This window comes from Pagrus pagrus (genome assembly GCF_965226575.1).
Source record: "Pagrus pagrus genome assembly, chromosome: 7".
NCBI lineage: Eukaryota > Metazoa > Chordata > Actinopteri > Spariformes > Sparidae > Pagrus > Pagrus pagrus.
The window spans coordinates 15,447,078-15,459,736 of NC_140191.1; the positions used below are offsets into that span (position 1 = coordinate 15,447,078).

Consider the following 12,659-nt stretch of genomic DNA (forward strand, 5'->3'; position numbering starts at 1 on the left):
CTCATCCCATTCTGTGGTTCTCTGGGGGTCCTTCCTGTGTCTGCAGCATACGCTCATTTTTTAAATGAAAAACCTCTTTCTTTATCTCTCTGCCTCCCCTCCTTCCTATTTTTCTCCCTCGCGCCCATCTGGGTCACACGGCACATAAGAGCAATACAGGGGCCCCCGAACTGAAACCTGGTCATCCACTTCATCACCTGAAAACACACTTCTTAACCTCCTTCTACCTACTTTTCACCTCTCCTTCTCCCCTCTTTTTTTCTGCTCTACGAGGGTCTGCAAAATCCACTGGGAAATGTCTGGGGCTCAAGGGGGCTCTCCGACCTTCCTTGTCCTTTAAACACACTCCTGCAGTCAAAGACGCGCACACACCACCCGCCCAATCCTGATGGAGAGTGTAATTTGTGTGTGGCATGGTGGCGATGGATGGAGCATGTAATGTAGACATAGGGAAGTGGTTATGATTGGGGCTAATGAGCTCACAGGGGACGCTGGGATAGAGGAGGCTGGCCAATGACAGGCTTGGCTCAGATGCACCTCTCTGGAGGGTCCCTGCTGAGCTGAGACCCTCGAGGCCTCATGGGAATTTGTTTGTGAATGAGTCTGGGTAGTTCCCGTTTGAAAACCCAACAGTCCCTGTGGTCATTAGGCATTCATTCTGCTGAGCTGGTTATTATTGCGCTCCATGGACAGGGGTGCTTAAGCATTTAGATGTCGAATCGCATCGGTCATTAAGTCAAGGTCACTGCTAACTGGTAAAAACAGAGGGACTTGCTTGTTTTTGGAGTGAGGTTGAAAGCCAGAGCAAACTCAGAGAAACTCAGCGATGATTACTAACGCTGGATCAGTGTAAAGTGTGGGTGTGTGCGAACAGGTGTGTGTGACAGTGTGTCATTCTCTGTGTGTCTCATTACCATGCATCGTGTGTCAGTGTTGTCCAGGAGGCTGAGCCTCCGCGCTGCGCTCCAGGGGAGAGTTATAGATTACTGGCTGGAGCAGGCAGGGGCCAGGGGAGCCGCTGGAGCCCAGAGCCGAGAACTGTAGGCTGGGCACGGCTCTCAGCTCATCAGCCCGTCTCTTGAGGCTGCGGAGCTTAACCTGGAGCAAGGCTCTGATTAACCAGACTAATGACGGTGTGGCCCCCAGCTCCCACTGCCCAACACCATAATCACTGCTTAAGGCCCCGGACAGTCGGCGAGTCTATATGGAGAGAGAGCGGTGTCACAGCTTAATGGATAAGTCGTCTGACAACAAGCATTTTAAGTCAGCTGTCAATACGAGCTTTGAGAGCCACTCACACGGCAGGACGCCGATGTCTGAGAGGCTGGAATGAGATCAAATACATTCAGAGCTTAAATACATTTTTCTGTGTTTGTCAGCTGAATGTTTTCCTGTGGATGAGTGTGTGTGGAGGTGTTTAATGAGCGCTGATCGATGCCTCATCTGTGCCGCCTTATCTCTAAAGCAAACATTTCATCAGCACAATGGAAGCTCTCAGCCTTTGGTACACACGGAGACCCCCACAGACAAACTGCACAAACCAAACGATGTATGCAAATAAGACAGAGACAGACATGCTTTTGTTTCATATCCTACTGTTAGAGAGAATCACCGGTAAAGATGAGTGTCTACACGGGTGTGAAGGTGTGAAGGTGGAGGTGCATTTGCTCTGCAGACAGAAGAAGACGCCAATAGTGCTTACTGTCCTCTGTGAGTGAAGCGATTTCTGACAACTCCCAAATGAAGCCCTGGGGGTGACGAGACCTGCAGCTAGATCACAGAGCTGCTTTATGACTGTGTGTGTGTGTTTGAGAGAGTTAGAGACAGAGGTAATAGCTTGGCGTTATAAGAGGAGTTGAGTCGATAAATGATTTCGCCTCTATCCGACAGAGAATGAGGCGGGAGGTGTCTTCATGGAGTTTAGATGCCAAAATAAGACAAAACCAAGAGAGGGTTTATTTCTGCAGCTCCATGAGGGAATAAAATGGTGCTACTGCAATAGTTCTCCACATACAGTATAAACCAAGGGCCAACAAAAAGCGACAGAACAAAGAGGAAGCAGGCCTGTATCAAAGAATTAGGCGAACAAATCCCTTTAAAACTAGCTTAGAAAATGGAGTCTGCTCGATCGATTATCGCTGGTTTTGTTCCTATCATAGGATTTGTTAACATTAAGAGAAATGTGGATCATGCCCAGCTGCATCCTTTAGGGTGTCAGAGGGAAGAGAAGAAGCAGAGCAGATATGAGTATGCAGGACATACGTTCAATAGGCCGGGCCTCACCGGTCTACAGGGGCTGCTATTGACTGACAGCCCTGACTAAGCAATCCACATCGCTGCTGATCCCTCCATAACATCCAGGGCTTACCTTGTGTGTCCAGACGTACAGTTGTGACTGCACCAGCCATGCGTTTTTCTAGGAGTGTGTGTGTTCACGTGTGTTTATGTGTTTAGCTCTGCCTTTACAAGTACCGGTAGATGGCTGAGCAGAGGACGGATCCAGGCATGCACTCATAGCAGCTGTGTTTCTGAATGGATCCAGCGGCCATTGTTCTCCTGTCACTAACTCGTCTCTCAGGCCCAGGAGACACACCGCTGACATTTACCAGACCCTCCCCGCTCTCCCCTTCCCTCCCTCCCCCGCCTGTCTCAACCTCACCTCATCTCTTCTCTCCCACCCTCCCCTTCCTCTCTCCTGTCTCGTTCTCTCTCTCTCCTATTGCTCCCATCAGGTCCCTCGCTCATCCTCTCTTTCCGTCACTCTATCGCTCTCTGTGGCATGATGTGCGGGGACAGATGTGTGTGGATATGTGTGTGTGAGTGAGACAGTGAGTGTTTGTGTTAATGAGTGGCCCTTTAAGGCTATTAAGATAAGATTGGTACGCCCAGAGTCCCTCATTACCCAGCAAGCATTGCCCCCTACACAGAATGGTAATTGGGAAGGAGAGAGAGAGAGAGAGCGAGAGAGAGAGAGAGAGAGAGTGTGGGGGTAGAAGTGGAAATAATAGGAGGATAAACGAGGGATAATTGGGCGGATCGGGAGCAAGAGGAGCGATTGATCAGGTTGATTTGTGTCTGCGGAGAGAGGCGGTGTGAAGAGACGAGGGGTTAAAGGTCACACACTCTTTGTATGTACACACACGCATGTTCACAAGCGTGATACAAGAAACACGCGTGTTTTACATTCATGAGTGGAGTCTCTTCAGACCTGCAAACAGTCCGATGTAAAACTGGAATGGCACTCAGTAGAGCGCATACCTCTGCTACTGAAATACGACTGATGTTCTTCATCAGGAGCCATGCATTATTAAATTATGTTAACGAAAGTGTTGAAAAACACCCTATCTCGCAAAGTTAAAGAAAGCGAGAGGAAAACTCACTGGATCCTCACGAAAAGTGAATGGGGTCTATTCTGGGCTGAGACTCATCCTCCTTCCAAGTTTTGTGGATATCTGTTCAGTAATTTTTATTTAATCCCGCTGACAAACCAACAAACCAACCAACAAATAAACAAATAAACAGACAGGGCTGAAAACATAACCTCCTTAACAGAAGTAATTAAACTTGTGTATATATTCATCACACATCATGTGTTTTGGCTTTTGAAAGAAACATTTTACATTGCTAGACTGTGAGTCTGAATATGGATGTCAGTCAGCCTTTAATCTCCCTGACAGTCACTGTTATCTAGTTACAGTTTCAGTCCGTTTCAGATTGTGTAACAACAGCATCACCTACAGGACACAGACATGAACAGCCTCATTCCTGCCTCCCTCACCTGCTGTCCTACAAAAAAAATCTGAAAATCCAAGGATTTTCAACAATTTGCTGACTTTTTAAGCCAAATACTGAACCAAAGTAAATGGTTAAAGTAACTGCATTATATATTTAATCAATTCAGGTAGTTTAATTGATTTAGCAGTGCAAACTGTAAATCTTTATTTATATATATGTAAATAAAGGTGTGTGATAAAACATTAAATATGGCCATATACTGTCTGTAGAGTTGCTACAATAAATGCATTTAATGATTCACTGACTAGTTGTCAACTGTTAAATAACTCAGCAACTATTTTGATAACTGATTCATCTGTTTCAGTAAATCGTTGAGAAAAAAAAAGGCACAATTTTGTGATGCCAGCTTCTTAAATGTGAATATTTTCTGGATTCTCTTCTCTTCATGACAGTGAACTGAATATCTTTGGTTTGCGGACAAAAAAAGACATCTGAGGACATCATCTTGGGCTGTGGGAAAAACTGAATATTTTCCCCATCTTGACTGATTAGATGCAAATAACCTATTGATGAATGAGGAAATAACTGAATGATTAATCAAGCACTAGTATTTAATGTAGGGGTTGCTGTCCTCATTATGATGTCTGAGACTCTGATGCAAATTTAAAATGATTTCCTATGTTCTGTTAAGATGGCAAACCGTGTTAAAGTTTTACAATTCAGTGAGTGTAGACCAAATGGACTGACTCGTTAAATATCAAAGTATTGAGGAAATAACATGATGATGGTGATGACTGGTCACACATCAAGTGTAAAGATATTCATTTCGCTGTCACCCTCATGTGTCTTCCTGAGTCATTGTTTCTACAAAGGGCACAGTGGTGATCCATCAAACAGCTACAGATGCTGCAGATTTCTTCTGTTTTTCTAAACTGTGGAGATTAAGTAGTGCGCTCATAATTTACCAGGATTTCATCTTTTATAAGTAAGAAACAACCCCACAGAGGTTTTTATAAGTATAGCTAAAATTTTATTATCCTTTTTTTTTCCACTGTAAGAGGGCAAAATAAAAATGATGATGAGTTGTGCATTTTACCCACGAAAAAAAATCCTGCTGATGAAAGAAAAACAAAGAAAAGTAAAAGTGAAAGAGTTAGTAACCTAAGAGGAGACTCTCTGCTGGCCTGAGTATGAGGTTCAAACCGTGGCTTTATATCACCATCAAGTGGCAGGACTGTGTACAACCTGATAAAGACAGAGATGAGAGAGAGGACGGTTAGATGATGCTTTCAGGAGGAGTTTTGTTTCATATTCATCCATTCACACTCCAACTTCCACAACTTCTGTATGAATTCAGAAATGAATCAGGACTGTACCTACAGGCTTACCTGCACTGCAGTGTTTCCAGACATGGAGCACTGTGAACCAAATCCACAAATTATACCTGAGATACACATTTGTTTTTCTACATAATATGTCAGAGAAGCTTCACAATCCTCTATGTAATTTTAAATGACATCTACACCTGCATATAAAACAAACAGTCACATCATGCAAGAAATTGCAGTGGAAGTAGTAAGATAATTTTAAGGAAGACGTTAACAGTACATCTAAATGTAGTCTCGTTTAGGCCTAAAAAATAAAGGATTTCTCCAGCAGGATGGTGTAGAGAGAGCCTTAAAACAGGAAGATAATATTTAATTTAACAATTGAATGACAAAAAATATGAAAAATCTACATTTATTTTTGGTGTGTCTAAGCTTACGGACACTCAAAAAACTAAAATCCTGGCTGTGGTTTTGAATATGACAACATGTCCTAGTATTCTCAACCAACTATAATGTTTTTTTATTTTTTTATTTCCTTAAGCCTATTTATACTTTTGTTTTGCTCACCAGTGGTCCAGCTTCTTAAGCATCAGTGGAAACAGGTTTGGTCGTCACACTTTCTACCTTTATCCTTAAAGAGGAATTAGAGCATTTTAAAACCTGGGCATTGACATGTTTGGTTGTGTAAATGATTCATACTTAGTTTTCCGTAATGTTTTCAGACACTGTCAGAATAACAACCTCAGCTGGTCAGTAACAAAATCAAGCACTTTCAGTGGACGCAGCTTTCACAGTCAGAGTTGCCCCAAAGGATACTTTGCAGCCACTGCAGCTGTGTAGCAGCTGCCAGCTGAGGTGATCTACTGGGCTCATTCCAAAACTTTTGTAAGTATAAATCATTTACACGCCCTCATATAGGGCCCAGGTTTACAAATACCAGAATTTCCCTTAAATAGATTCTCTCTCAATGTGAAGGTCGAAGTGTCAGGTAGGGATGAGATAGCTGTCAAATACATCTTGTGCACTTGTGACACCCATTCTCATTGAGAAGTCAGTGGTCACACACGTTGTTGGTTGTCCCTTTGTTATTTTAATGAGGAAAAATTAAAAATGGGGGCAGTCTTGAAAGTGATTGAAGATTAAGTTTATCATAATGCTACTGAAAAGCAACCTCAACTGGGGATACTTGTCACTTAGCTTGGGGAGTAACAGAATTGTACGTCTGATACTTATACATTTATTGCCAGAAATTACTTTTGATACTTAAGTACATTTAATATCAAATACTTTAAGACTTTTACTCAAGTACTATTTCTATGAGTGACTTTCATTTTTACCAGAGTAAAACACAAAAGTTTTACTTTTACTCAAGTATGGCTTTTGGGTACTTCACTGTTTCATATTAACATAGTCCAGAAGTAACGGATAGTAAACAAGTTACACTACTTTAATTTTGTGATGCTTGGATTATGTTACTGACACTATTTATTTCTATAAGTAATTGGTAATACATTTTTAAAAGTAGCCCGTCCAATCTTGTTTATTATAAACTCACTGTGGAGAGCTGAATATTTCCATTTTGACATGTAAGTCCTCTCACCTCACTCTGTAAATGACCCTGTAGGTGACCTCTGACCCCAATTCTGAAAACTTCACTACCAACATCTTCACCAGAGAGCGAGATGTAGGCTAATGAATGTGACACCCAACCCTGCTCTCCTCTACATGACGGCTTAAATCCTCCAAATCTCTAAAATGTGAGCGTAAACTGATGTGGAAATACCTCTCCATCTCTCTGTGACTGTGGGGCATTAATCCCCAATCGATTGATCCTGATAACAGCACGTAGCGGCTCCTCATTGGACGTCACTGTGATTGGCTGAAGAGGAAGAGGAGAGGGAGGCCGGGCGAAACCATTCACCCGGACAATACTCCGACTGGAAAATGTAAAGATTAATGAGCTCTAGTGGGCATCTAGATTCGGATTTCAAAGAGGATTACGGGCGTGTATCCGCATTAGATAGTGAGGTTACAAATCTGGGTAATTTGGTTTTGGATTAGCCTGTTAATCTCACGGTGATCGGCGGTGGCTCCCCCCCAACATCCCTGCGCACAAACAGCCGATCAGGCACTTAGGATGCGGGGATGATTGTGGTGACGCTGCGATGGGAAACCTGCGAAGATGGCGAAATTCAAACAATAATGACGATCCCGTTTGAGTTTCTTTTCTAATCGCTGATTTTTTTTCGCCCCCCGGACACTATTTGGCGATGATGAGACTCGTGCAGCTGTCGGTGCTGCTGATCCAGAGCGGATGGTGGGGGGTCGCGCCGAGCCCCACCGATGAAGGAGCGCTCCGGGCCGGCCACGGGGAGCACGGAGAGCCGGGGCACCAGGAGCCGCACAAGGACTCCTACAGCACCTTCGCCTCCGAGTTCCTGGAGTCCAGATATCTGTCCGATGACGGTGAGTGATCTCCTGCATTGTGCTAAAGAGTCCAAGCTGCTGGATTTTGTTGACATCTCGTGCGCCATAAGCAGACTCACGCAAGCTTGTGGCAGCACACAAACAAAAACTGCAGCAGAAACTGAACATGAGCTGTTTATTATTGTCCTGCATCCGACCTGTGTCCATTGTGAGAGGCCTTTCAGCACCCAGGCCAGCTCCCCGGTGGTAGCTGCCCAGCCCCCCCCCCCTCTCTCTCTCACACACACACACACACACACACACACACACACACACACACACACAGTGCAGATGGCCTCTCCATAGTTGGCCCTTTGACTGCCTCCACAACAAGCATAAATTGTTTTCTGCTGATTTTGCATTTTGCAGGATATCCCTTCCCCACCGCCCCACCGGTGGATCCCTTCGCCAAGATCAAAGTCAGCGACTGTGGAGTAACCAAAGGCTGCATAAGGTTAGAGAAGGATGCATGCTTTGCCAGCTCTCCCTTTCTGAACACAGCTCCACTGCAGCTCTACCCGCACCCCCCCACCCCCCGGGCTGCGTTATCCTAGATGCTGCTGTGGCCTGACTTCAGAAAAGCTGGAGCTAAACACTCTCCTCTGTCAAGTCTTCCTGTTCTCCTGACATTCAGTTAAACAGTGCCCCAGTTTGGCTCTCACATTATTATGAGTAATCTCTACCTCACATTCTCTGAGTGCGTCTGGGCTTCTATTCATTTGTCTCTGCACAGATATGGGAAGCCAGGGTGTGATGCAGAGACGTGTGACTACTTCCTGAGTTACCGCCGCATCGGGACAGATGTGGAGTATGAGATGAGTGCAGACACAGACGGCTGGGTGGCTGTAGGTTTCTCCTCTGACAAGAAAATGGTGAGCAGCTGCGCAACCTGTGTCTAACTTGGGACAGATCAATATATATTTGTGTCCGCACAACCAGATTTTCTTTCATTTATTGCTTTTACAGACAGTTACTGCACATGTTGTGTGTATATCGATAATATAACACATGGATGTGTTGAAAATGATGCATCTTTTTAAGCGCTTACTATCATTAAAGGAGCACTATGTAGTTTTGGGGAAGGAATTTTAATCAGAAGAGAAAGATCTTCATCGACTGATTTTTTTTTTTTATGCCTAAACAAACTAAATAAACAAACTCTCTTTGTTTTCATGACTGAATAAACAAACTGACCTTAAAGGACAACACAGTTTCATACTGTTTAACATTGTTTGTATGAGGCGGACCCTGCCACCTTTCTAGCTTCAAACAGTGTTCTGGGGGAACAGCTTGTTAGAAAACTACATAGTGCCCCGTTAAGTTTGAAGGTTTTTATTCCAAATACGAGTTTCCTTTGTTTACCTTCTTTTCTTCTGAATTGTTTGACTCTGATATACAAAAAGCTTACACACAGACATTTAATGATAGATTACCTTTAAGGCAGCAGGGGCCCCAAGATTAAACCACTTTGATTGAGCATTTGCAAGACTATTAAAGGCATAAAGGGGTGGAACAAAATATCTATACAGCCTTATATCATATCGCTTCCTCTTGCAAAAGAGTTTGCAATTGTTTTTTTTCACCAATTAGACAGATATCCTGATATATTGTTAGATGATTGTCTTGGAATCGATAGCCATAGCGCGATACTTTCTTTATTGTGGGCAAAGCATCATGAATCATCTCTTATCTTAACCCACTCCTACTGGTGTCCAAAATTATGCTTACTTCACTTCTTTTTATTGTATTCATCTGGCGATGTTGGCGATTTATCTGTTGAAATTGTCGCACCAATCAGCATTTACAAACATTAAGTACAATCAGATGTTTAGAGCCTCATAATAAAGGCTGAGCACTACGTCAGTATTTATCATTTACTCTCTGATATACACTTAATCATTTTTAAAACATATTTACTTCAATTTGAGCCTAACAATTCAAAGCATTTAAAAATGTCATCAGCTAACGTACAGTCCTTTAAAGCAATGTTATGTAGAAAATTGGCATTTTGCGTGATTTGGTACCCTCCACAATTTTTTCAGTGCAATGCTTTGTATTAATCCCAGGTCTGAAACAATGTGTGAGATGTAATGTAGGCGCTAACTTCAAACAAAACTCATTACATCATAACAATGTTACGTGTTGAAAACTTGTATGTTGAAGTAAACACGTATGTAAGTTACATAGTGCAGAAACAAGTGATGTGGGGCAGAGTCGTGAGACAGAGACAACATTCACCCTATTACAAGACACTGTCATCAACATGATTTTGAAGCTGTTATTTTAAGGTAAAAAACTTACATAATGTAGCTTTTTAACAAAATTCATGGCTGAGCTGGTGTATTGGATTGCATTAGACTGCACAGGTGTACCTAATAAAGTGGCCACTGAGTCTCAAGTACCTCCAGCTATTATGTGACAGCTCTCTGGCAGAAAACACTGGGCTTACTGGCATGAACAATAATAGTACTACCTGTCCCACTTACTTTATTTATATCTTGTATCAGATTTTTTTCGAGTAATGAATGTGTCGCACTTTGGAGTGAAGCTCTTCTTTCCCTCCTGTTTCCTCAGGGAGGCGATGATGTCATGGGCTGTGTCCACGACGATAATGGGCGCGTGCGGATTCATCACTTCTACAATGTCGGCCAGTGGGCGAAGGAAATAAAGAGGAACCCTGCCAGAGATGAAGAGGGCATTTTTGAAAGCAACCGGGTGACCTGCCGTTTCAAACGACCGTTATACGTCCCCAGAGAGGAAACACTTGTGGACTTACACCTGTCGTGGTATTACCTGTTTGCATGGGGACCTGCCATACAAGGTGAGTGATCAAGCTTTAGCATCAAGTCTACTCTCTTTTTTTTTTTCTTTTTTTGTCTTTTACATTGTTTTAACTTTTCCTGCAGGTTCCATCACGAGGCATGACATCGACAGCCCGCCCGTCAGCGACCGCATGATCAGTATCTACAAGTATGAGGACATCTTCATGCCTTCTACAGCCTACCAGACCTTCAACTCACCGCTCTGCTTACTGCTCATAGTAGCACTCACCTTCTATTTACTAATGGGGACGCCATAATGAAGCACAGCAGAGCACACACCGGAAAACACAGGGGAGAAAAAGGTGAAGCAGCAATAAAAATTAGTTGCCATTTTTGTCTAATGCCACATTGAAGTGTGCGATTTGCACAAAGAGACACTATTAGATATAATAAACACAATAGAGAGTATATATTCATTACTCTGAGCTCATCTTGACAAAGTATTAAGCCTATAATCTAGAGGTGTCACGTACTGGTGTCAGTACAGACAAGAGGTTTGATAAGAGTAGTGTTCTAGTATAAATAGGCCGGTTATTTTCAATATTTATGATAGCTTCCAAGCATTTAAAAAAATATGAGGACGACACACCCCAGTAAATAAACCTCACTATTCTTCAGAATACTGCATGCACCGGGAAATCTGGGAATGATTTCAAAAACCCACTGTTCACTGGTGATGAGAAGACAGTGCCTCATCTAGAACTTGGCTTAAACACAAAGGTTTTCTGGGGACAGAGGGAGCAGCTCACAGCTGTTTGCACACACACTTCCTGTCCCTCTACCCTGTACGGATATCATCCCTTGCAAAAACGAAAAGAAAAAAGACAGTTTATTCGGTTTCCAAGTTTCCAAGGGACAGTTTCCCGAAAAGTTTTTTTTTTTAGATTAACATGGTAAACACATCACCATGTTAATTTTAAAAAAACAACCTTTTTCCTCATGTTCCATAATTTCCTTTTCCTTTTATGCCCCCCCCCCCACACACACATTTATCAACCACAGTGGCTGTTGGGTTTGTTTATCAGCACTGTGGCACTGTTACTGTGTTTAACAGACAGAGAGAGACTGTGACATGAGTTACTATTGCCTTCAGCAAGCAATAACACACTGAACAGGAGCAAACTGTCCACTGAAGATCAGTTTGCTTGCCTGGACATGGACTTATTTTTCCCCCATGCTGTTATTGTAGCCTTTTGATCTGTAATAAAAATGGATGCATATGTTAAAAACCCACTGAAACAGTCTGGTACAGTTGTGTTTATTATCAAAAAACCTTTTAAGGAACACAGGGAAATACAGCCCTTCCTGTGCATGAGCAGGCAGCTCAGTCAAAGAGCACATAGGAGGTGATTTTTAATACAATAATAATTATTATTTTAAATTATATTTTTGTCTGAGAGTACACAGGCTTAGCAACCTGTTCATGTGTAACTTTAAATGTTGGTGTAAATCAGGTGTGGCAAAAGTCTTCCAGGGTAACCATCAGTGACAATCCCAATTTATGATTAATAAAAACCTAATTTTTTTTAATGAAAAAAAGAAGAAGAAATTAAACGTTGGTCTTACCTCCAACAGAATTTTTTTTTGTGTGTAGCTGAAAAGAAAAGTCACAGATGCTATATTATGAATTCAATAAAATTATCATCGTATTACATATTTACCATCAGCGAGGTTTCAAGGGGCCTGCTTTCTTGGCTTCTATGCACACATTTTTTCTAACATTTGCATACAAAATTAGACCTTTAAATAAAAATGTGTCATGTAGTCATCAAACATTGGCTTTAACAGTAAGTTAACAAGACATCATTCTAAAAACACCTGATAAAAACACCTATTATCCATCCAAGCCACATGCAGGACTTCTGACCCCAGCATTTCAGTCTGCATTTCATGTGATTCTAGCGTCTTTCTTGTTCTGATGCCTCAAGTGATGAGCAGTGCTGTCCTCCACACTGTAGTTTTTGAACATTACCACTGTGTGGCACCAAAGAAATGAGAGATGCTACACATAATAGTTTTTAAAATAATAGACTTGATATAAAAGAAAAACAAGGACAGTATGTGTTTATGTGTGTATATATATATATATATATATATATATATATATATATTCTATATAATAATAATAATAATAATAATAATAATAATAATACTGTATAGAAAAGAAGAAGTGCCCATACTGCGCACTGGTGAGTAGGCCTACCTAATATCATTATTATTATTATTATTGTTATTATTATTATTATAACAACAACAACAACAACAACAATAATAATAATAATAATAATAATAATAATAATAATAATAA

At 41.9% G+C, this 12,659-nt stretch overlaps 1 protein-coding gene across 1 annotated transcript; it reads left to right on the plus strand.

Annotated features, from left to right (window-relative positions):
• The first annotated feature begins 6,974 nt into the window (after window positions 1–6,974).
• frrs1l (ferric-chelate reductase 1-like) lies at window positions 6,975–11,595 on the plus strand. Its single transcript, XM_084358565.1, has 5 exons — window positions 6,975–7,529; window positions 7,899–7,983; window positions 8,263–8,401; window positions 10,104–10,350; window positions 10,436–11,595. The coding sequence occupies exons 1-5, from the start codon at window positions 7,334–7,336 to the stop codon at window positions 10,606–10,608; spliced, it is 840 nt and encodes a 279-aa protein (XP_084214691.1). The 5' UTR covers window positions 6,975–7,333; the 3' UTR covers window positions 10,609–11,595.
• Window positions 11,596–12,659: the final 1,064 nt, after the last annotated feature.

What these genes read in the sequence shown, in the direction of transcription:
- frrs1l (XM_084358565.1), top strand. Translation starts at nt 7,334, where the DNA reads ATGATGAGACTCGTGCAGCTGTCGGTGCTGCTGATCCAGAGCGGATGG. An exon ending in CAGATATCTGTCCGATGACG is followed by an intron (nt 7,530 to 7,898) that starts GTGAGTGATCTC and finishes TGCATTTTGCAG; the next exon opens with GATATCCCTTCCCCACCGCC. An exon ending in TCTCCTCTGACAAGAAAATG is followed by an intron (nt 8,402 to 10,103) that starts GTGAGCAGCTGC and finishes CTGTTTCCTCAG; the next exon opens with GGAGGCGATGATGTCATGGG.